At 46.8% G+C, this 24654-nt stretch overlaps 2 protein-coding genes across 4 annotated transcripts in view; one reads left to right on the top strand and one right to left on the bottom strand.

Annotated features, from left to right (window-relative positions):
- Nucleotides 1-18450, bottom strand: part of NDUFS2 (NADH:ubiquinone oxidoreductase core subunit S2) — a 32485-nt gene extending 14035 nt beyond the window's left edge. The window contains exons 1-8 of the mRNA XM_055000541.1: nt 18356-18450; nt 14153-14256; nt 11808-11998; nt 10073-10193; nt 3824-3936; nt 3622-3696; nt 1616-1693; nt 701-786 (exon numbers count right to left, since the gene is read on the bottom strand). Of these exons, the coding sequence (XP_054856516.1) occupies nt 701-786; nt 1616-1693; nt 3622-3696; nt 3824-3936; nt 10073-10193; nt 11808-11998; nt 14153-14256; nt 18356-18441 (854 nt within the window). The 5' untranslated portion in view covers nt 18442-18450. The remainder of the gene's footprint in view (nt 1-700; nt 787-1615; nt 1694-3621; nt 3697-3823; nt 3937-10072; nt 10194-11807; nt 11999-14152; nt 14257-18355) is intronic.
- A 947-nt stretch (nt 18451-19397) lies between these two features.
- LOC129331332 (cytochrome b-c1 complex subunit 8) lies at nt 19398-24310 on the top strand. 3 transcript variants are annotated; one of them, XM_054981843.1, is made up of 3 exons: nt 19398-19459; nt 22187-22354; nt 24090-24310. In XM_054981843.1, the coding sequence occupies exons 2-3, from the start codon at nt 22201-22203 to the stop codon at nt 24182-24184; spliced, it is 249 nt and encodes an 82-aa protein (XP_054837818.1). In that variant the 5' UTR covers nt 19398-19459; nt 22187-22200; the 3' UTR covers nt 24185-24310. The 3 variants fall into 3 exon arrangements, with proteins under 3 accessions (XP_054837818.1, XP_054837807.1, XP_054837796.1); XM_054981832.1 differs by having other exon boundaries at nt 19404-19459; nt 22184-22354; XM_054981821.1 differs by lacking the exon at nt 19398-19459 and adding an exon at nt 19503-19639 and having other exon boundaries at nt 22184-22354.
- The last annotated feature ends 344 nt before the right edge of the window (nt 24311-24654 follow it).

Below are 24654 nucleotides of genomic sequence, written 5' to 3'. Positions count from 1 at the left end.
TAAAGTCTTGGGAAGTTTATAACCTGGAAAATCTTGTCAGTCTCTAAGGTGCTACTGGACTCAAATCTACAGACCAACACAGCTACCTACCTGAAAGTAAGCGAACAGTTTTGGATAAAGAATTGTCCGAAATTAGGGGCCGCACACAGCCATTTCCCTCACTAAGAAGAGGGGTCTTTCCAGATATTTCTTGAACCCACCCTGGCATTATCTGCTTTCTGCAATCATATATCAAACCAGAGCTCATTTCGAGGGGGAACGTGCAGGAAAGCAGTTCTGGCATGTCCCCAAAGAGGTCACATGTCAGGTGGCCCTGCCCACCTGACTCTCGGCCATTTTGGGCCCTTTTCAGCCTGAACTGGGGCTGAAATGGCCCGGATTGGGCCTCTGACGGGTGGTAGATCACTCTCCCACTCAGCAGCGGCCTGATCCTGACCATTTTGGGCCCCTTTTCGGCCATTTTCAGCCCCTTTTTGCCATTTTGGGCCCAGTTTCGGCCCTGAATGGCCAAGATAGGGTCCAAAGCAGCCAGGATAGGTGATGTCAGGGGTGTGGCACATGCAAATCAGTTATGCTAATGACACACTTCTGGTGATGTCAAGGGGTGTGGCATATAACGAGTTATGCTAATGAGTACCTCCAGCTCTTTTTCTACAAAATGACCCCTGTATCAAACACACAGTTTCCAAAGGTTCATTACCTAAAACCGTAATTCAAGGCATCCTCCATTGTCACCACTCCAATATCAACAGTGCGGTTTTTCCAGATTCGGTTATTTGTCAACAACTGCAAGGGCAAAAGAGAATACAACCTGCTTAGCTTTGGAAGAGCTTCAAATAAATCCATTATTCTTCTACTAGAATGAGGTTTACAGCCAAGGCCTGCATATATGCTGCAACTCCATGAAACGGTAAGGAAAAACAAATACCAAGTGCCAAAATCGGCCAATCACGGATCTTAGCTTTCACTTAAATAAAAAGCTAAGTGCCTAGTCCTCATGAGAGCCGCTGTGATGTAGTTGTTAAAGAGAGGGACTAAAATCTGGGAGATCCAGCTTCAAATCCCACTCTACTATGGAACTTTGGTGGTTGGGTGACCTCGGGCCAGTCACATACACTTACTGTGCAATCCTAAAAACACCCTCCCCTAAAAAATGCTATTTGGATCTCATCATCCCACACCCTCTACAATCACCAGACTTCCTCGGAAGAAGAAAAGGCTGATTAAACAGCGCTGCCTATTCAAGGCAATTCAAGCGATGGACGTTTATGTTAAAAAATATTAAGGCCAAGTTCAGTGTTTAAGGTTGGCATTAAAAAGGTGGGACTGAGTGAGGGAGCCAGGTTGGGGCAGCCGGACGCAAATACTTCTCTAGGTGTCTCTACCATTTGAGCCTATGGAAGGGACATGTGCTTTCCAAAGGCCACAGGAGAACACAGGCGAGGTGACAATCTAAGCAGACATGCTGTATCCTCCTCTGTGAATTTCAAAACGGGAAGCAGCTGAAGAACAAGGTCTTTGGAAACATCGGAAGTGGGCCAAAGCCGTTTTGGAGGAGGCAGACGGAGACCACGTCGGGAAAGCCACTCATCCTTATTCAACTGTGAAGCCTCACCTCTTCCATCTCGTCTATCCGGATGGAGAAATTCTTCACGAATTCATAGATGTCGTCCATCAGCCCCAGAGGCATATCCTAAGCGAGGGGGAAAGAGGAAGAAGAGCAAAGCTCATGCTGAAGCCACCGTGGGATTGCTGCTTCTCCCCACTCCCTCTGCGAATGTACACGTGAGCCACTGCTAGATCAGGTGACCCTTGGAGTCCCCTGAGCTTTACCATTGCCCTTAGTCAGCAAGGAAGGCCTTACATTCTTCATTGTAAGTGCAAAACTGCTTCGCATGGATCAGCTATGCATTATTTCCTTATGGGGTTTATAGCTTGCCTTTCTTCCATCGCCAGGCAGCAAGAGCTGGACTCCCAGGAGGTCTCCCCGGCACTGACCAGATCCAGACCTGCGTGGCTTCAATAAGGTGGCTGCATCCTGTGACCCCCCTACCTCCCCCCCCCGATCATTTCAGGGTGGAAGAAGAGACCTGCTGCTGGTTTAGACCCAAAGTCCATCCAGACCAGCATTCTGTGTCTGTGATTGGCCAGACCAGGATTCTGTGTCTGTGATTGGCCAGACCAGGATTCTGTGTCTGTGATTGGCCAGACCAGCATTCTGTGTCTGTGATTGGCCAGAAGCCCCGAGGAAGCCCACAAGCAAGACAAGAAGGTTACAGCTCCTCCCTTCTTCTCCCCCCCCCCCGAACAGGTATTTGTGGGTATATTGTCTCTCCACGTGTGGGAACCATTTAGCTTTTGTGGCTGTTAGCGGGGCTCCTCCGCTGTTTTCCTTAGTCCTCCTTTAAAGCAAGCACCTGCCCGTCAGTGCACCTTGTGACAATGATTCTGTAAGTTAAATGAACTGGTGCATGAACAAATGCTTAGGTTCCAGAGCCCATCATTTTGTCCACATCACATCAGTAATGATGGGAGATAAAGAGGCCCGTTGGAACTCTAAAATATGTTCAAAGACAGAGGCAAGGCACAGGTGGGAAAAATCTAGCCCAGTGGTCAAGGATCTGGGGCCAATGACGCCCGTGAAGAAGGTAACCGGTTAGCCTGCTAAACAATGCTCCCTCCTGCCGACATCCCCCCGGATGTAACTGCCAAGGCCAACTGGTACGTCTTGCAGTCGTGGTCTTTGACCCATAACCTGGGACCCTCAGGTGAGTCAGGGAATCCTATTTAGTGGGTTGCAAGCCCCGACAGCGCAGCTTGTGGCGGGGGGGGGGTCTGCCTTGTGGAAGAACTTGCTATTAGTTCTCATGCACAGAGAGAGAGGATGCCGTGCCTCCCGCCTCTCTTTGCAGATATGCCAAGAAGTGCAGCAGGACAACAAAGTGGGGTCTCTCAGTGGTGGAGGAGATGCCTCCATGCCTCAGACCTCTGCCTTGCTCTTGGTACTTGACTTGGGGTTTCCCATCTCTGGCTCTTTGACACCAGTGAGGTCATACCTCAGGATCTCCCTCTTCTTTATGTGACTCTGATGTCACAGAGCTTTCTGTCATGCACTTGCAGTATAGTGGGTCTCATGTTAGAAGGACAGAAGACCACTGTCCAGGGGACTGATTTGGCCCAAGGGCTCATAGTTGCTGCTCCCTACTGCTCAGTACGATTGGGAGGGGAACACCACTAGCAAATCACATAGAGGAATGGGAAACATTGGTAGTGGGTGACAGAAAGGGAAGCAAGGGATAGAACTGGAGTCACTTCCTGGAACTGCATTATGGCTGAGCTCACCCCAAGATGGTAATCTTCAGAGGGCAGGTGAGGAAAGAAATCACAACCAGAGCTCCAGAAAGGGAAGACCAGCGTGTCAGGGAGAAGGCTAGGCTAGAACCCATCTCCCTGAAATGCTACTTTCTTATCTGCAAGGAGCTGAGGGTTTGGCATGTGTGTTATCGTGAAGCATTCAGTTCCTGAAGTGGTACAGCCCTGACACAGGTTGATGAAAAGGAGGTCTAAGTCTGCCCCTGCAGTTTCACCAACACTTTGTCTAGCCTGAAACGGTGATCTTACCTGATGCACCCCTCCTGGACGTATATACGCCGCATGCATTCGGGCCCCAGAGACCCGCTCATAGAATTCAAACATCTGCAGGAAGAAGACAAAGGGGCGGAGAAGTAAAAAATGACATACTGACTCTTTAGGGATCCCCATGCATGGCAGGTCTGTTGCATTCCAGGAAGTGCAAACAGGGCAGGCAAGAGAGCGGTTTTACCTTTTCTCTCTCCTCAAACATCCAGAAGAATGGAGTCATGGCTCCAATGTCCAGGGCATGGGTGGTGACAGCCATGATGTGGTTCAAGAGACGTGTTATTTCCCCAAAGAGAACTGAAAAGGAGGCAGAGATGGGTTAGCTACTGAGCGTGAGAGAGCGCATGTGCGCAAGAGAGCGCCTGAGCATGATGGGAACCAGGGGTCATTTCGTAGAAAAAGAGCAGGAGGAACTCATTAGCATATGCCACGCCCCTTGACATCACTGGAAGTGTGTCATTAGCATAACTGACTTGTATATACCACGCCCCCTGACATCACCTACCCAAGCCTGGCCATTCAGGGCCGAAATTGGGCCCAAAATGGCAAAAAGGGGCTGAAAATGGCCAAAAAGGGGCCCAAAATGGTCAGGATCAGGCTGCTGCTGAGTGGGAGAGTGATCCACCACCCGTTAGAGGCCCAATACGGGCCATTTTGGCCCCAATCCAGGCTAAAACGGGCCCAAAATGGCCGAGGGTCAGGTGGGCGGGGCCACCAGACATGTGACCTCTTTGGGAAAGTGCCAGAACTGCGTTCCTGCGCGTTCCCCTCGAAATGAGCCCTGCTGGGAACACACTGGGATGGGAGAGAGAGGGTCAAGTTAATTAACACTTAAACACGCTTCAGTGTTTGAAGTGCTTCACGTACACTCTATCTGCAATCCTAACAACCACACTTAATTATGAGCAAAGGAAGAATTTAAACCAAGGACTTTCTGGTTCGCAGACAGGTCTGCGATGGGTGGAAAACTAACAACATCCACCATAGCGACTGTAATAATTCCACACCCTGTACCGATTTAACAGCTCAAACTTTTTCGCAACAGAGGCTGGGCCCTTGGCTAGGCTATAACCGCCTCAGCCAATGACCAACATGACAAAGGAAAAGTGAAGCCCAAGCAAAGGCTTTCTGCTCAAAGTATCACATTAAAATCTTACTATATAATTGAGTAAGCGTATTTCAGACAACTCACTTTATACCCTGGTGCACCACCAGAGGGTGCTGACATGGAGAGAAGCCTAGGCAAGGCGCCATGTCCCTCCAGAAGACATGCCATGGTGGGAAGCCGAGGCTGGGACCAGGATGGGAGCAGGTGGCAATGCTCGCCTCCTGCCTTCAACCAGCTGGTATTAGGAGTGGAGCAGGTGGCAATGCCCACCTCCTGCCTTCGGCCAGCTGGTACTAGGAGCAGAGAAGGAGGCAATACCCGCTCCCACCTTAACACAGCTGGTATTAGGAGTGGAGCAGGTAGTAATGTCCACTCCCCTGCCTTAACCCAATTGGTATTAGGAGTGGAGTGGGTGGCAATGCCCTCTGCCGTAAGCCAGCTGGAATTAGGAGTAGAGGAGGTGGCAATGCCCACTCCCACCTTAACCCAGTTGGTATTAGGAGCAGAGAGGGTGGAAATGCCTAACCCCCACTTTAACCCAGCTGGTATCAGCAGCGGACCAGGTAGCTATGCTCACCCCCTTTCAACTTGCTGGGATCAGGAGTTGAACAGTTGACAATGCCCACCCCACGCCTTAACCCAGCTGGTAATAGGAGCAGAGCAGATGGCAATGCCCACCCCTGTCTTAACACAGTTGGTATTAGTGGTGGAACAGGTGGCAATGCCCACCCCCACCATAACCCAGCAGGTATAAGGAGCGGAGCAGATGGCAATGCCCACCCACTGCCTTAACCCAGCAGGTATTAGAAGCAGATCAGATGGCAATGCCCCCCCTCCTACACCGGACTGGGATCAAAATAGGAGCAGGTGACAATGTCCCTGCGCCTTAACCCAGCTGGTATTACAAGCGGAGGAGGTGGCAATGCTCACCCCCCCTTAACCCAGCAGGTATTAGGAGTGGAGAAGGTGGCAATGCCCTCCCCTGCCTTAACCCAGCTGGTATTAGCGGTGGAGCAGGTGGCAATGGCCACACACACCCCGCCATCACCCATTTGAGATCAGGAGTGGAGCAGGTAGCAATGCCCACCTCACGCTTTCACCTGGCTGGGATCAGGCACAGAGGAGGCAGCAATGCCCTTCTTCCCTTCACCCAGCCGGGATAAGGAGCAGAGCAGGAGGAAATGCCTGCCCTATTCAACCTGCCGGAATAAGCCACTGAGCAGGCAGCAATGCCCACCCTGTCTTCACCCTGCCGGAGTCAGGAGCCAAGCATGCAGTAATGCTTGCCTCCCTCCTCAACCTGCCAGAATCAGGACTAGAGCAGGTGGCAATTCCCACACCCCTTTACCCAGCTAGCATCAGGAGCAGAGCAGGTATTAAAGCCTGCCGCCCACCTTCACCTGTCAGGATCAGGCATGGAGCAGGAGGCAATGCCTGTTCCTCCCTTCACCCAGCAGGGAGCAGGTGGCAGTGCTCACCCCCTTCACCCAATTGGGATTGTGCTCAGAGCAGGCAGCAATGTCTGCCCCCTTTCACCCAGCCGTAGTCAGGCGCAGAATAGGAGGCAATGCCCGCCCCCTTTACCCGCCATGAATCAGACATGGAGCAGGTAGCAAAGCCCACCACCCTTTCACATGGCCGAGATCAGGCATGGAGCAGATGACAACACCCACCCTTCAATTTCACCAGCTTGAATCAGTGATGGAGGAGGAGAGAATGCCTGCCTGACCGAGCTTTGATGCTAGTAACTATATAAAACAAAAAGGGCACATCACCAAATCTACAACTTCCCATGATAAAACTGCCTCAATGAATCATTTATCTGCTTGTCTTCTAACGAGATAGACGCCATCACGTATCAACAAATTCTTACAGCTAGGACAAACAGATCACTCTATGCGAAACAAAATAAAATTAATAGGAGCACAATTCTGACATCAAAAGTGACAATATTCATAAACCAATGGGAGAACGTTTCCAACTCCCTGGGCATTCTGTTTCTGATGTGAAAAATCATCATTCCAACATTAAATTGCGGACAGACTTCCTCATGAATTCTCAGTTGACATCTGTATAGTTTTTTTTTAAAGGCCTGAAAATCATCCTTTTAGAGCTGAAGGCAGCATCCTCCATCAAGGCCTTCTGGACTGAGTTAAAATCGTTTTTGCTCTGTAAGACTCTATGCTGGCATTAAAGCTGTCTCCGATTATGGCTTTATGTACTGGGAGGGTTACAGATGTATTCCACTTGGCGGAAAAGCAGCTCATCAATAAACTTGAAGATTTTTGCACTCCAGGGAGGAGGAAAATAACACAGACAAGCTAAGAAGACTGTATTATCTCATTAACAGCTGTTGCGAATGGCCACAGCGCTCCCATCTCAGACAAATGTCACAGGGTAGAATTTTGCATTCTGTTGGCTTTTTTTGCCCCCAATTTTCACATTTTTTCGCTCTCTATACACCCTAGGGAAGGGATCCATGAAAGCGCACAGCATAATCAACCCATTCGACTTTAAGAGGCTCCTTTAAATTTGCAGAGTAGATGTAAGTCAAGTTCCCAAAATGCCTTGAAATAAGATGCTGTTGGTCACAGAGCTACGAAGGCTCAGATGCTCTCTCTCTTCTCGGGCTCTGCATGAAATAAAGAGTTCTGAAGGTATCCTGAGAGGCATAGAGAGTCAAGCCAGCCAGATTCTCCCAGAAAGGCATCTTGATTTTATTTATTTATTTACATCGTTTATAGTCCGCCTTTCTCACTGAGACTCAAGGCGGATTACACAGTATGAGATTAAAACAATCTGTATCAAGTAAGTACATTTCAATACGATACCATAAGGTAAACAGATACAAGTTTAAAAGACATAGCATTAGCAAGGATCCATGAAGTAGAGATATTGAAGCAAAACATAATCAATTCTAGGACTAACATTAGACAGCATGGCGCGATGGTTGTACATAGGAGTACGTATTTAAAGCAGCAGATAATATATGAGACAAAAATGGTGATGAAGTCTATGATCCCCAACTTGTTAGTGAAGCACCTGAGACCCCATCCCTACAATACAGCCCTCCCATTTGAGGAAAAAGTCTTTTTGAATAATTCGGTTTTGCATCGTTTGCGGAAAGCCAGGAGAGTGGGGGCTCTTCTGACTTCCTCAGGCAGGTCATTCCACAGTGGTATATGCCAGTGGTATCTTGTTTTTGAACTGAGATACTCCAATCTGGCTATCTGGACTAATCTGCTATTTCTTTACAGAACTCCAGAGACACCACTGCTACCACCGCTTTGGATTCAGCTGTGGTCTCCGTCTTATCTATCTGCAAAATCTCTTCGGAGGAGTTCCATTGACAGCGGAGGTGGTGGCAGTTCTGCTGCTGGAGGGGATGGCCATTCCAGGATCTGGGAAGATCGACCGCTGGGACAAAGCTCCGGACATGCCATTGCTACCCCACCCATGACTGAGTGCCGGTCTCTGCTCAGCCCCACCCGCTTTGTAGTCCATCTTTGGCAAGCAGAAAGCCTTGTGGGCTTGTTTGATTATTAAGTAAACCTCATCTCTCTGAAGAGTTGTTTAAAAAATTCTTTTCTTTATCCAACAAATTGTCTTTAATTCTTTAGCCCATGAGCCTTTGGGGGACAGAAGTGTTTTGATTTGTGAAAGAACTGCTGTCAGTTGCTCTGGGCCCATGGGACAAAGTGGAAGACAAACCTAATAAATAAATAAAATAATAAAGCAGTGGAGAAATGTCCTTCACCAAACTCGATGAAACGCTGCAGCTTCCCTACCACACCTCAGCTTCCACCCAAAACAGGGATAGAAACAGCGATCGTCAGACTGGCAAGAAACCCCACAGACCCAGCAACTAACCAACCAACCAGCGGGCTACCCAGCAAGGTTTTAGTTAAAAATTACAGAGATAATGTATGTGAACTCTTCTGAGAGCTCTAAGCCTCTATATAAGCAATAACTACCTGGTCTGTGAGTTATAATTACACTTTTCTAAGCTACCTGACCCAAGGCACTATGATTAATATTAGACGAGCAACAAAGCCCGTTGTGGGGAAAAAAAACAATGTGCTCTAGAAAGGGGAGGACAGGCAGGCAGGCATTCCCTCCTCCTCTGTCACTGATGTCAGCTGGATGAAGGCAGAGGAGACAGGCATGACCACCTCCTCTGCACCTGATGTCAGCCGAGTGAAGGGAGGGCAGGTACTGCCACCTGCTTTGCTCCTCATCCCAGTTGGGTGAAGGAGCGGGGCGAGCATTGCCACCTGCTCCACTCCTGATCCCAACTGGGTGAAGGCAAGGGATGGGCACTGCCACCTGCTCCGCTCCTGATCCCAGCTGGGTGATGGCAGGGGATGGGCATTGCCACCTGCTCTGCTCCTGATCCCAACTGGGTGAAGGCAGGGGATGGGCACTGCCACCTGCTCCGCTCCTGGTCCCAGCTGGGTGAAGGCGGGGGATGGCATTGCCACCTGCTCTGCTCCTGATCCCAGCTGGGTGATGGCAGGGGATGGGCATTGCCACCTGCTCTGCTCCTGATCCCAGCTGGGTGAAGGCAGGGATGGGCATTGCCACCTTCTCCCTTCCTGATCCCAGCTGGGTGAAGGGTAGGTGGGCATTGCCACCTTCTCCCTTCCTGATCCCAGCTGGGTGAAGGGGAGGGCGAGCATTGTAACCTATTTCACTTCTGATCCCAGCTGGGTAAAGGCGGGGGGCAGACATTGATGCCTACTCTGCGCCTGATCCTGGCCATTTTGGTGTAGTGGTTAAGAGCACGGAACTCTAATCTGGAGAGTCTGGTTTGATTCCCCAGTCTGGGTGACATTGGATCAGACATTGGATCAGCCACAGTTTCTAGGAGCTCTCTTAGCCCCACCCACCTCACAGGGTGTTTTGTTGTGGGGATAATAATAACATACTTTATAAACTGCTCTGAGTGGGTGTTATCCTGAAGGGCAGTATACAAATCAAATGTTGTTGTTGTTATTATTATTATTATGGGCTTCCTGCTGCGGCACGCACTCTGGAGGTCTCGCTGCTTCATCTGGGCTTCCCTCCACAGCAGCGCCCTCTGGAGGCCCACCAGGGTAGGAAGTAAGTTGTCTTGAATACATGTTGCCTTTTTTATAGCAGGATATTTACACCCTTTCCTCTCCAATTTTATCCTTACAAGAACACTGTAATATGGGTTAGACTGAGAGGGTGTGACTGGCCCCAGGTCACCTGAAAGTTTCCATGGCAGAGTAAGGATTTGAACCTGAGTCTCCCAGACTTTAGCCCAACACTCTAACCACTAAGCCACGCTGGCACACTCACCTCGGATCCACAGAGCCCTTGGGGGCGGACGGATGTTGAGCAGCTTTTCCACTGCTAAAGAGTAGGCCTGTTCATTGCACATCATGGAGACGTAATCAAGACGGTCGAAATACGGCAGGGCCTAAAGCAAAAGAAATATGTGAGGAATATACACTGCTGGAGACTTGCACAAAAATCTTCTGGAAGAGCTGTTGTATTGTCATCTCTGCTCATCTCCACAGAATTCGGTAGGGGTAGGTTTAAATTTTAAGATACACTTAACAGACAGATGTAATAAAGACTGGCTTTATCAGATGTTTGTAGAATGCGTGTGGCTGATGCAATTTTTATCTCCATGCATTTCTGTGAGGTGTATAGTGTTAGTACGAGGGGTCATTTCGTAGAAAAAGAGCGGGAGGAACTCATTAGCACAACTCATTAGCATATGCCATGCCCCTTGCCATCACCGGAAGTGTGTCATTAGCATAACTGATTTGCATATGCCACACCTCCTGACATAACCTATCCTGGCTGTTTTGGACCCAATCCTGGCCATTCAGGGCTGAAATTGGGCCCAAAATGGCAAAAAAGGGGCTGAAAATGGCCGAAAAGGGGCCCAAAATGGTCAGGATCGGGCCGCTGCTGAGCGGCAGAGTGATCCACCACCCGACAGAGGCCCTATTTGGACCATTTCGGCCCCACTCCAGGCCAAAATGGGCCCAAAATGGCCAAGAGGCAGGTGGGTGGGGCCGCCTGACATGTGACCTCTTTAGGGAACTGCCAGAACTACGTTCCTGTGCGTTCCCCCTCAAAATAAGCCCTGGTTAGTACAGCAGAAAGAAAAAGGAAAGACCCGGGTTACTGACCAACAAAATTTTGTGTAGGGTATGAGTTTTCATGAGTCGCAGCTTACTTTTTCAGATACTTTCAGCCAGGGTTTTATTTCTGGGAAAAGAGGTGGCGGAACTCTCAAGAGGGAAATGAGGAAGAAACACACGGGATTCTTTGAAATCATATTATTTTCAAGCACTATTGCCGAGTATTTTCAAGAGGTGCCGGAACTCCGTTCCCCCACGTTCTCCCTGAAAAAAAGCCCTGCTTTCAGTTCATTCCCTACCATGAAAGCTCATACCCTACCACAAATTTTGTTAGTCTTATAGGTACTACTTGACTCTTGCTCTTTCCTACTGCTACATACAACTAACACGGCTACCCATCTTGACCAGATTACTGACATTTATAAAACTGCTTTTCAAGAACGGTGGCGTATGATACAAAACCTACGATTCACCCGGAAATCAAATGGTTAAGAGATGAATTAGAACAACCCAAATACAGTGAATGCAGCAGCAATACGGTAGGGAAGAATTCAATCCCAAAAGTTTGATGGCACAAAAATGCTGTAATCTGCTTACGTAACACTAGCAAAGCAAGAAAGGGAGCTCGGGGGCCGGACAGAAGAAACCCTCTTCCAGTGGGGGCCAAACTACCCTCCACAAATGTTGTTATTTCCTGAAGCAGTTTTTTACTGATCTTCGTTCTTGAAGAGGGAGGATTTCGAGGGAACTGTGATACAAAGATATTACCAAGGAGAGGAGAACAAGATTCGGGAGATCCAACCAAATGAAGGTAAAGAGACACAAACAAGTATTAACTGAATGTACAGAAATCTTTGTGAACTCCCTTATCCTTTGGGCTGGTCAAGGCATTTGAAAAGGATACTTGGACAGAAACCATCTAGGGTAGAGGGCATTACCTGGAGATAGGTCTTGTATTCTATCAGTTTCTCCGTGCCCCGGTGCAACAGGCCAATGTGGGGGTCACATTTCTTCACCGTCTCCCCACTCAGCTCCATGACCAACCGCAAGACCCCATGAGCTGCAGGATGCTGAGGCCCAAAGTTGATTGTCAGGTTGGAGACTTTCTTCTCAGCCGGAGGGTCCTTGTCTGTTTAGGACACACAAGTGTAAGAGAGGGACGAGTCAACACGCTTGGTTCTGGAGAAGCAAACAGGAGTAACGTACGTTACTCCTGAGGTGGAGGAAGAGATGCTGGCCCTGTAAGCCAACCGAGACTGGTGGAAATACTTCCTCAGGAAAAAAAAAATCCCTTCTGTTGCAAGACCTGTTTCATGTTGACGATTGGAAACATTCCCGGTCAGTTTAATCCTCTCTCTTTTTCCTTTTCAAGCTGACTCTAAACTCAGCTTGAATTCTTTAAATGCTAGAATCATCTAAGATTAACAATTGTCATTTTCATCAGAACTGCAACAACAACAAATAAGACTTGGTCTTTAGATGGGTAGTGGTGGGATTCATTGGTTAATCCTTATCTTAAGTAATTTGAAAGAATCTCAACACTAGATGGCTTCAGAGCACTGGGCTGTGGTTACTGATATGGCGAGGAGAGGCCCTCAAGTCATAGCTGACTCAGGGCAACCCCTGCTGGAGTTTTCATGGCAAGAAACAACAAAGTAGAGTAAACTACATGTGAAGGGAAAAAGACTAATTAACAAGTGTTATGAGCAAATTAATACCATAAATTTATCATACATCAACGTCATATATATCAGTGTCATATATCAATCCATAACCACCTGGAAAAGAAAACAGTTTATTCAAGAATCATTTGAGTACTTACCTTGGAGACTTACCTGGGGGTTGTACCCTATGGACGAATACGTTGATATATGACAGCGGCTTTAGTTTGCACTGTTTGCTGTTTGACTAACGGACTTGTTTGCTAATTGATTCTTTGGTGTTTACTTTTCATCTGACTTTTTCACTGAGTGAATTACAACTGCTGACTTTTTCTAAAATGTATGGTATTAATTTGCTCATAACGCTTGTTAATTAGACTTTTCCCCGTCACATGTAGTTTACTCTACTTTGCTGTTTCTTGTGCAGTAGTGAAGGCACCTCTGCTGTATTTTCCAGAGTTTTCATGGCAACAGACTATCAGAGGCGGTTTGCCGTTGCCTTCCTCTGCAACCCTGGTCTTCGTTGGAGGTCTCCCATCCAAGTACTAACCAAGGCTGACCCTGCTTAGCTTCTGAGATCTGATGAGATCAGGCTCACGCGAGCTACTGGTGTACTCCAATACAATCTCCCTTCTTCTGCCTATCCCGGCCTAAATTTGCATTTAAAAAGTGGGGTGAAAAAACAGCATCTTCTCTCCATACTGTAATGTAGTTGAGGGCTGCTTGCCTGGCATCTAGCAGAGCCTTTTCCTTTCCCGTAAGAGGCCCCCACTTTGGGGAATGGGCTCCCCAGGGAGGTGAGGAGGGTGCCACCCTTAGAAATGTTTAGGAAGCACTGAAAGGTCCTTTTGTTTGTTTATGGGGTTTGAGCTGCATGCATTTTCTTGTGGGGGGGGTATTAATGATTTATTTTACTATAGATGGTTTTAATTTAGAACAGCAAGTGCTCTTGAGCCATAAGGGAATGGCAGTGCATAAATACTTTAACAAATATTTTATTTTTATTTTATTTGACTTCTATTCCGCCCTCCCTGCAAGTGGGCTCAGGGCAGATCACATCATTTAAAACGTGATCACACAATTTCATTTTCCATAAGATCAATAAAACATGATAAAAATACAATCGTTATAGGAAATATAAGATGGTAGCAGTCAATGCGAAGCTAATTAAAAACAGGCATTAAAAGCAGGATTACAAACAGGAGAGTGTTTTAGATCGTTTGCCTTCTCCTCCTACCAGGCCAGTGGGGGCCTGGCCCAGCCTCAACCATATGCCTGGCGGAACATCTCTGTCTTACAGGCCTGGCGGAAAGATAGCAAATCCTGCCAGGCCCTGGTCTCAATAGACAGAGAGTTCCATCAGGATGACACCAGGACCGAAAAGGCCCTGGCTCTGGTTGAGGCAGGCAAGCCTCCCCGGGGCCAGGGACCACCAATAGCTGTTTTTCTGCTGATCGAAGCGTCCTCCTGGACATGTATAGGGAGAGGCAAAATATAAACAAAGTTATAAGGACAGTTCTCAACAAAATGCTTTCTGAAAAGTAACAACACATCAACCACTTCTCCTCTGCATATAAAGACTTTTTAAGGGGGGGAGGGATCATGCCAAGAGAGAAACTCACCGTTCCAAGGAGGAGGAACCCAATGTTCTGTCTCTTTGGTGGGGTACATAACGGCACCTGCATATTGCTGATACCACTCCACATCTGGCTGCCACTGCTTTCCTCTGCCAGGGGAGAAGCAAAATAATCAAGATCTGGCAAGCTGACGAAGCCATATTACATCACAAAATTAATCTATCTCACAGGGTTGTTGTGTGGCTAAAATGGAGGGGGGGATAACAATGGTGGATGTGTCATGGGCTTATTAAATCTTCTATATATATAAAGACAAGTGTCCTGACTGACTCATTAATGCCCAGCCCAAACCCCTGGACCGAGAAATGTGAAATTTGGGGAGAACGTTTCTTTTGTGATGTAGAGGCTCACTAAGAAGGGATTTTAAGAAATTTGCCCCCTAAAGGGGTAAAATGTGTTTTCCCATAGGGATACAGCTCCCCTGTGTGGCTGAGAGGCTGCTCATTCCCCCCCCCAACTGCCAACTCAGCCACTCTGCCCTAAGGTCATTTGCATATGTGGCCTTGATTGGTCATCATCCCAACATTCTAAACAGTACTCAGGACACATTCAATGACTTCCAGTCATTGAACGTGTCCTGAGGTAAAAATACACCTCCTCTCTAGGGTTGCCAATCTCCCTGTGGGTGCTGGCTTTCCTGTGTGGCTGGCAGGCTGATGGGTCAGCTGTGGAACTGTGTTCTGAAGTAAAAATTAGGTCAAGGAAACTGCAGACAGTTGAAGGAAGAGATTACAAGACTCCTGAAAAGGGATTTTATATAAAAGTCAGTATAGCAGCTGAGTTTTTAAATGTTCATGGGGAGATGGTGCGTGACCTTTCTACGGGTCATTTCAATGCAAACCTTTCACATGAACCTGCCAAAGGGCCCACCACACCACCCCTCCCTCAGTCCAACTCCACCTCACAACAAGAGCCATCACCTCTTACTGCTCCCAAGAAGCCTCCTAGCAGATGTTGTGCAAGATATACCAATGCTAAACGGAGGAGGCAACTTAGAGATGCGGCAAAGAAATATGCACATCATACTCCTGCAGTGCACTGAGCAGCAGTGTGCAAGTACCAGCAAGTCCTGAGTCCAAGGGAAAGGTGACCATCCCTGCAGGCCTGGGCACAGTATTGACGACTCTGGCAGACCTAACAGCCACGATATACCCTGATATCGTCACTATCATGAAGAAGTTCATGGACGGGCTGTGCAAGTGGGCCACTCTGACCCCCCAAGAAAGACAAGGATGCCATCATTACTGAAGCACAACTCCCTCGAAGGGGCAGAAATGGAGTACAGATCTGTGGACTCAGTGGTGCAAATGGATGATGCAGTCCACTACCCTGTGGAGTTCCTCAACATGCTCAACCCTCCTGGCTTCCAAGCCCACAAGCTTCTCCTCAAAGTGGGTGAAAGCCACCAATGAGGTCTACAAAGAGGTCCTTCAGTAGAAAAATAAGGTTGTACGTATTTTTCACTTTATTTCTTGCACTACAATCTTTTCCTTTTAAAAATCTCTTCAATAAACATTACATTTCGAAATTCACTTCATCGGTTTTAGGCATCCACATGCTTCGCTTTATTCAAATACTTCTGTGAAGCTTGGGTTCTATGCTATTATACTACAAAACCAACTCAACCTGCCCCCCAAACCAAAAACGTTACTTACCCATAAATATTATAACTGGATTAAAATAGTTAAATACACTGTAGCGAAGCACGGGCACCAAGCTAGTAAATAATAAACCCATATTTCTTTGAAGAGGTGTCTTGATTGTGTGTGAAATTATTGGCTGAAAGGGGGTTAAAAATTGAAACGCAGAGTACTTTAAAATAAATCCCCTTTCATAAATGAAGTAAACAGATAATAATAAATAAACTGGAAATGTAACAGGAAGGTTTATAGTATGAGCCAAAGAGGCCACAGGATGTTGGCTGGCTTGATTGAGCATCAGGCCAAGGCTGCTGTCTGTGGTGGAGATCTATAAGATTCAGACGCATGGAGTGGTTATATGTTCCTGGCTGAGACCATGCGCCACAGAAGAAGTTCATCAGGGAGTGTCACATACCACTGAATCTCTGCACGGGGACAAGTTGCAATGTTAGATTTTCTTCTACTCAGGGCAACAATTAAATCCTGTTATAGGCGGAAAAGATAGCAAGCTTTTTTGTTTCGTTTGAGGATTGAAAACGGTAAAAAACGTCAATAAATATGTAAACCTGTTATTACAAGGGGAATCTTTCTTTTTATGTAGCAGCAGAAAATGTATCAGATTTGTTGACGCGTGCCTTTTCCTGTATCAGTCCTACACAAGAGATAAGGGCAGCTAACCCCAGGAACCAGCTAAAGTTGCCATTTTTTATTGGTCCTGTGGCTGTATCTTTAACAGCAACTTTACACTAGAGTTGTCAACTGGCCTGGAGAAAAATGTTCTGCACTTAGACAAACCATTGAAGCTTTTCACGACACAGAGATAACATCCTATAAAGGGCAGAACATTTTTCTCCAGGCCTGTTGACCATCTGACACACAGAAATTAATGGAATGATGCTTTTTCCTGATATTAAAATGGCCAAGAGTCCAGTAGCACCTTTAAGACTAACCAACTTTAGTGTAGCATAGGTTTTCGAGAACCACAGTTCTCTTTGTCAGATGCCTGGTATAGAGATGAAGGAGTGGGAAAGGGTTCACTTACTACAGTTAAAGTTATAGTCAGCGCTCATTTCGAGGGGGAACTGGCAGTTCCCCAAAGAGGTCACATGTCAGGTGGCCTCGCTCACCAGACTCTCAGCCCTTTTGGGCCCGTTTCAGCCTGGACTGGGGCTGAAAGCCCGGATTGGGTCTCTGACAGGTGGTGGATCACTCTCCCCCTCAGCAGCGGCCTGATCCTGACCATTTTGGGCCCCTTTTTGGCCACTTTCAGCCCCTTTTTGCCATTTTGGGCCCAATTTCGGCCCTGAATGGCCAGGATTGGGTCCAAAACAGCCAGGATAGGTGATGTCAGGGGTGTGACATATGCAAATCAGTTATGCTAATCACACACTTCCGGTGCTGGCAAGGGGTGTGGCATAATGTAATGAGTTATGCTAATGAGTTCCTCCAGCTCCTTTTCTACTAAATGACCCCTGGTTATAGTAATAGTGAGAAGGGGGGGGCAAACATAAATCCTGTGATGGTATAGCACTTGGCATAAGCAAAGGCTCACACTGTTAGCCCTATTTCAAACGTGCCGATACACAGAATGCCACATTTACACTCAAAAAAGCACAGGGCGACTTTGGGTATACCATACTGTGGTATTGCCCTCACTTAGATGGCAAGGTTCACCACAGAGCATGCTCAATAACATTAATTGAAGCCGCTGGTGTTGCCCTGACTTTGAGCTTGCCTTACTAGTGGCACCTGGCATGGGCTTTCGAGGACCACAGTTCTCTTTGTCAGATGCATCTGGCGGGGAGAACTGTGATTATCGAAGGCTTGTCCTGCAGTGGAATTGGATAATCTAGGTGCTGCTGCTGAACTCTTTTTGATTTTGCTACTACTGACTAACACGGCAAACTCCTTTGAACCTTTACACAAGCAAACTGATCCCCACACCAAAGGAGCTGTCTGCATCTCCATATCAAAGGAGTTGTTTACATCCCCCCTCTCCTCTCCCCGCTCTCCTCCTTTATATTTGACCAGTTTCCTTCTGCCCTCCATGCATCTGACGAAGAGAACGTGATTCTCGAAAGCTTATGCTACAATAAAATTGGTTAGTCTTAAAGGTGCTACTGGACTCTTTTTGATTTTCCTCCTATAGGGCACACCATTAGAGAGCTGAGCTTCCAGGCCAGGATGGGGCTGCAAAGAGGACAAAGAACTTGACAGCCCTCTAGAAGGCAACTGGAGGGCGGTGTTTATAGGGTTGCCAACCTCCAGGTGGGGGCTGGAGATCTCCCCGAACTACAACAGGTGACAGAGATCAGTTCCTCTGGAGAAAATGGTTGCTTTGGAGGATGGACTAGTATGACATTATACCCTGCTGAGGTCCTTTCCCTTCCTAAACCTTCCCCTTTCCAAGGCTTCATCCCCAAATCACCAGGCATTTTCCAAACGAGAGTTGGGAACCCGGGGCGGTGAAGAGCTACCTAACTCTCATCTATTGGGGAAAAAAAGATTTAATTTTTTTCTCTACTCTGTGCTAGAAAGAGAAAATTACCTGGAGGGCGCCGTCCCCAGCACAGTCCCTTTTAACCATGACCCTGAAGGTGCCCGCAATCTCCACAGAGACCTGAGCGCCGCCATCTTTCCTTGCGGAGTCCCACAACGTCATAAGCGCGCACGCTCCGCTTTCATTTCGGGACTTCGGAGCCGCCATTATTAATGTGGGCAAGCGGAGCACATTTGCTAAAGGAGGTCAAGCTCAGGGCAAGTGGCTTCACCCCCCCCCCCCCCCGTTGAACAGGCGCCAGGTAAGATGCGCATGCTCAGTACGTGCTTTTAATGTTCCTGCGGTAAGAAGTGAGCTTGAAAGTGGTGAGTTCAGCGGCTGTTCCTAAACATGCCAGGCTCAAAGACAAGGGGATTCAATCGCTGTTATTGAACATGTTCAGTAGTACAACAGAGACACAGCGCAAGGCCAATGGCTCTTTAAAGACCAACTAGATTTCCAAGATATGAACTTATGAGTCAAAGCTGCTCATACCTTGAAAATTTAGTTGGTCTTTAAGGTGCTATTGGACCCAGAACTTGCTCTTTAACTGCAGACCAACACGCCTATCCACCTGAAACTGGCATAGGGACAGTGAGTTCTGACTCATGATCTGACTAAGCTGTCAGATGCCACTGGGCTCCTATTTAACGCTCTTGGGCATTTAAGCGAGGGCAAGGCGAGCGGCTTCAAGAGCTGCTACTGAGCATGCTTTATACAATGGAGACACTAGACATCTAAGTCAGGGCTGCTACTGAGCATGCTTTGTAGAATGGAAACACTAGACATCTTAAATCAGGGCAAACTCATTGCTTCAACTGCTGCTATTGAGCATGGTCAACAGACAATCCCAGCTTTCTAAATCAGGGCAAGATCAGCGGCTTCGACCGCTGCTATTGAGCATGCTCTGTGGTGAACCTTGCCATCTAAATCAGGGCAATACCACACTAGGGTGGCTACAACCGATGAGACTGAACATGCTCAGTAACAGGCGGGGACCATGACGGCTGTGGCCGCTGCAACGGAACTGACGTAGACGTTCCGGAAAAGGAAAGGTATCTTGTCTTGAGGCTAGAGTGGGAGGTGGTGACCTTTCCGTAGGGCGCTGTGCGGGTGGGTAGCTCGACTTTATTTCGGGTTTCGGTTCTTTACTTCTAAACGAATAGGGCAGAAGGTTTCCCAGTGAGCGCCAAGGGCTGCCCTCGGTTTACCATCCCTATTGATGGCTGGGAGGGCGAAACGGAGTGCCCCAGAGCCGATAGGGCGCTCAAGGACTTGGGTTACCAACTTCAGGTCAGGAAATCCCTGGAGATTTGGAGGTGGAGTGTGGGAGGGCAGCGTTTGTGGACGAGATGGACCTCAGCAGGGTGCAGTGCCACAGAATCCACGTTCAAAATCAGCTGTGTTCTCCAGGGGAACGGATCCCTGTAGTCTGGAGACCAGTTGTAATCCTGGGAGATCGCCAGGTCCCACCTGGAGCTTGGCAACCCTATCAAAGACCGCTTCCAGTTGATTTATTTAATTACATTTTTTAAAAAAAACTAAAGAAAGAAAAAGCATAAACGCAGCTTTCAGCAATTTGAAAACTAATATTAAAACTGAATAACATAATACTAAACCTCCACCTTTCAAAATAAACCTAATCCTAATCTTATTAAAGTAGATCTTCCAGCGAGATCTTGGTCTAGGAATGAAGAAAGGATGCCTGACTGTTCGCTCTGTGCGAGGGTTTGAATGACTACGTTTGCTTGATTTGTTTCATCCTGTATCAACAGAATGTCTTCAAAATGGGTTATGATGTCTTAAAAAGTGCTTTTAGTATATAAGCCTCCTGTGCTGCTCTGCCTCAGATTTTGTTCCTGGCTTTTGGAATTCAGTTACTGAGTAGGGCACACTTAGCCTCTTTCTCCCAGGAAGAGAGAGCTTAATAGTGAAATCTTATTCATGCTTACCTAGGAATAAGCCCCACTACACAGTGGTTGCTGGTTTTAAGTCTTTGCAAATTTGCATTTATGTACTCCGTTACATTGTTTATTGAAATATCTTTGAAAGTGACTGCACTGACTCACATTTTGTAATCTGCCTTGAGTCTTGGTGCGAAAAGCAGAATATAAATAAGGTAAATAGATGAAAAAGTGGGCATTAATGGCTTGGTAAACCTGCACAGGATTGTACTGTTCTGTGAGCTGAGCAGGGAACTTCTGATTTGCCCTCAGATGTGGTTCTGTTATTGGCTCCATGAGCTGGTAGGAAGAGAAATCTTGGCCAGAGCTGGGTGCAGACCTAGGGCAAGGATGTCTGGTTGCTGCCTCTTCTCCCTTAGGAGGGACCTTGTAGATGGATCGGGATCCAGAGACGACAACATCCATCCACAGGAGTAGTGGTGGAGGACTGACCTCTGCTTTCCATCCCTGCTACTGGAACCATTTATTTATTTTATGCCATTTATATTCTGCTCTCCCCGCACAAGAACATGATCAGTTTCCAGCTGTAGAGGCAGGGTTTAATGCTGTTAACTGGCTACTTTGCAACTGACTCGGTTGTAATTACTTTGTGACTCTGATATTTTGTTAGCTGCCTTGACTATACTAATGGGAAGGTGGAATATAAAATAAATAAAGCTGAATTTTTGTAGGTTCCTTTCATGGGAAATAACAATTAATTTTAAAAATTGTATGTTAAACATCTGTGAGGCAAGCAAAAAAAAGCCAGGTTAATTTCCTGAACTCAATCGGGAGGAAGGATCATTGTATTACATCACTGTCCATGTTTCATCGAGTCCCATTGCCTTTACTCCCTGGTAGATGTGCATAACATCTCAGTCTGCAGAAAAATGGCCAAAAGTTGTGATATAACAAAATAATTTGATTTTTGAAACCACTATATAATTGTCCTGTCACAGAACTAAATTGAGGCTTATTTCTCATGCACACGACTAACGTGCTACAATCACTGATCCTCATCTGGGATACTTGTGTAGTCAGGGCAGGGGAGATCACATTTGAGATTCTTACTTGGTAATGAAACTCAGTGGGTGACCTTGGGTGAATTACACTTTTGGCCTAACCTTCCTTACAATTTTCTGTGAAGATCATATTTGGGAGAGGAGAGTCATGTAAACTGGTATCCTGAAACTTACTTTACATGTATTAGTTGCTTACTTTACATGTATTAATTAACAACAACAGCATTTGATTTATATACCGCCCTTCAGCACATCTTAATGCCCACTCAGAGCGGTTTACAAAGTATGTCATTATTATCCCCACAACAAAACACCCTGTGAGGTGGGTGGGGCTGAGACAGCTCCAGAGAGCCTTGACTAGCCCAAGGTCACCTAGCTGGCTTCAAGTGGAGGAGTGGGGAATCAACCCCGGCTCTTCAGATTAGAGTCCCGTGCTCTTAACCACTACACCAAATTGTTCACTTCATGATATTCCTCAAGAATCTTTTTAAACCAATGAGACATCGTTGTTCAAATCAGTTTATGGAGGAACGCTTGTTGAGTCAATTCAAAATTGAAACTAGATTCAAGCTTGGAGGGTGGGTTTCCTATAAAAAAATAGTAGGCTTTTGCTATCATTTAACACCTAGGATTGTGTGAACGTAGGAGTCTTTGAAGTGACTTGTTTGTACTTGCAGAGCGAAAGGGCAAAGCTGATTATTATCTTATTTTGTACTTTGAGGATGAAGTCAAAGGCTTTCGTCCCATCCAACCTAAAGCACAAGCATGCAGTCCTCTGAAAGCTTCTCCCAGTGTGCACGTATGCAAACGTTTTTGTAGAAGGCACACCTGAAAACTGTTAACCCCATTTCCATTGCTCTGTACTGTTTTAGCAGATAAACCCAACAAGATGGGTATCCACTTTGGAAACTTGGAAAAAGTTCGGCATGTGATCACCTACAGCTTGTCTCCCTTTGAACAGAGAGCATTTCCCAACTATTTCTCCAATGGGCTCCCCAACCTGTGGCGGCGATTCAGTTCGCAGTTCTTCCGGGTGGCTCCTCGTAAGTGAAACCTCTTCGCATTGTCCAGACCACCGTTTCTGTGTGTTCAAGATCGAGACAGACTGTTGTAACTGTAAATCTTGAAGGCTAGCGCCTTGAAATCTGCAAGATCAGTACATGGATATTCAAGGCTGGGAATGAGGGGAAATAAATGTGAGCTAGTTGTAGAAAAAGGAAATCCCTAGAATCATAGGACTGGAAGGTGCCTCCAGGTTCATCTAGTCCAACCCCCTGCACAACTACCTCCCCCCCCCCCACACACACCCAGTGACAACTGCTCCGTGCTCAAAAGATGGCAAAATGCCATCACGATCCCTAGCCAGCTGGCCTGGGGAAAAGTACTTCCTGAGCCAAAAGCGGCAGTCGGCATTACCCTGGGCATGTAAGAAGGGACCACAAAAACTAAGCACTAATGTAACCCTTCCTGCCCTTCCTCTCATGATCTGCCTGTGTTCATTCCCAGGTGAAATGATGCGCGTGAAGGAGAAGCAGCAGCTGCTTTGCATTTGCCGTACTCTGGAGTAGGGCAGAGGGAGCATTCGTTGTGGTTTTGGCCAGCTAGTTTTTGAAGAGTTCCTTTTCTGCCACCCTCTATGCACTAGATGGGGCAAGAGAGCAGAATGAAGCGGAAGTGTCAATAGACACTGGCGTTAGCAAGCTCTCTCCCACGTGCCCCTGAATTGTAATATTTAATGTAATCACATTGTTACATTCTTCAGCTCATTAGAATGTACCCAGCTAATAACAATTAACACTAATGATAGCATTTATGCAGCTCGTTTCTAGTGTTGAAAGGGCTTCACGTGTGACCACTAATCCTTCCAGCAGCATATAGTAGGTGCTGTAGACTTTGGGATATGCCGGTCTTTGTACGCTTTGCTTGATAACTTTATTTTAATTAAAGAAACATGGCAAGATACTGAACCGACTGTGGGGGGTGGGTGAGAATAAAATATACCTAAAGATGTTAGTCGCTTTTTACAGATATGAGGGATGGCAAAACCTTCCTGATGGTTAAACAGTATTTCTGAAAACTTACAAAGGAGCAGAAATCCTTCCTGGAGTGGTGCTCCAAAGGCCTCTCACCCTATATACCCTGGAGGGCACTTGGCTCAGCGGAGAAACATTTACTGGTGGTCCCCGTCCCCTTGCCTCGACCAGGGCCAGGGCCTTTTCGGCCCTGGCCCCAACCTGGTGGAACTCTCTGTCTGAGACAACTCGGGCCCAGTGGGATTTATAATCATTCTGCTGGGCCTATGAGACAAAGACGGCCCACCAGGCTTTTGGTGGTTGAGGCAGGGGGGCCTAGTTTTTGGCCTCCTGCTGGTGGGGGGAGGAGTCCCCCTCCTGGTTTTTAGTTGGCTGTTGTTGTCACTGGCCACCGTGGACTCAATGATTACGCGGGATTGTGCAATGCGCTGCCTGTTTTCGAACCTTGCTACCAGTTTTAATTGTTTTAGTTTTGCGTTGGCTATTTATTGCACACTGTGTTGTATTCTAAACCTGGTTGTGATCCACTCTGAGCCTGCACCAGCAGGGAGAGCGGACTATACGTCAAACAAACAAATAAATAAATAAAAATAAGTTAACATGGTACCCAACGCTGACCATTTCAGAACTCAATCTCTTTATCTTTGTAACATTTCCAAGTATTGGTCTCATGATTTTGAAGTGCTTCCTATCATGATTTTTTTAAAAAATACTAATACTTCTGTTTTGTGTTTATTTCCCTAAGCATTTATGCTTGCCTATATGGTTTACTCCTGGGGAACTGAAGAATTTGAACGCCTGAAAAGAAAGAACCCAGCCGACTATGAAAATGATGAATAATCTGACAGATGTCGAGAACCATTGTACCGTCTTAACCATGTCAACACTCGCTCGTTGACCTGAATACACAAGTATCTAAAAGAACACTTTAAAGACTTGTTCAATAAACCTGTATTTCAGATCCTACCTATGACTAGTTCTTTTAAGCTTGTGTCAGAGAATCATGCGACAATGGAGTTGTTCTGGTGGCTGTTTGCCATCTCCCCTTGCCCTTAAAAAAACTCAAAGTGATGAATACAAGTTCACATTCTTAAATTCAAATTAAAATTCTCCTAAAGCAAGTACATCTTAGGGGGTAAGCATACCCAGGCCCAAGAGTTATCCAGTGAACCTATGGTAGAGACAGGATGTTAATCCAGGAACAAGGTGGATTAAGTAGATAAAAAATAAAATAGACTCGTTTCATTATGTGAGCATTGAAGTTGCTATCAAAAAGTGCTTCCAATAGTGGATTCACCATGAGGGAAGTT

Source organism: Eublepharis macularius, chromosome 1 (genome assembly GCF_028583425.1).
Source record: "Eublepharis macularius isolate TG4126 chromosome 1, MPM_Emac_v1.0, whole genome shotgun sequence".
In the NCBI taxonomy this organism is placed as follows: domain Eukaryota; kingdom Metazoa; phylum Chordata; class Lepidosauria; order Squamata; family Eublepharidae; genus Eublepharis; species Eublepharis macularius.
This window is presented reverse-complemented; position numbering and strand designations above follow the sequence as displayed.

What these genes read in the sequence shown, in the direction of transcription:
- LOC129331332 (XM_054981843.1), top strand. Translation starts at nt 22,201, where the DNA reads ATGGGTATCCACTTTGGAAACTTGGAAAAAGTTCGGCATGTGATCACC. An exon ending in GTTCTTCCGGGTGGCTCCTC is followed by an intron (nt 22,355 to 24,089) that starts GTAAGTGAAACC and finishes TATTTCCCTAAG; the next exon opens with CATTTATGCTTGCCTATATG.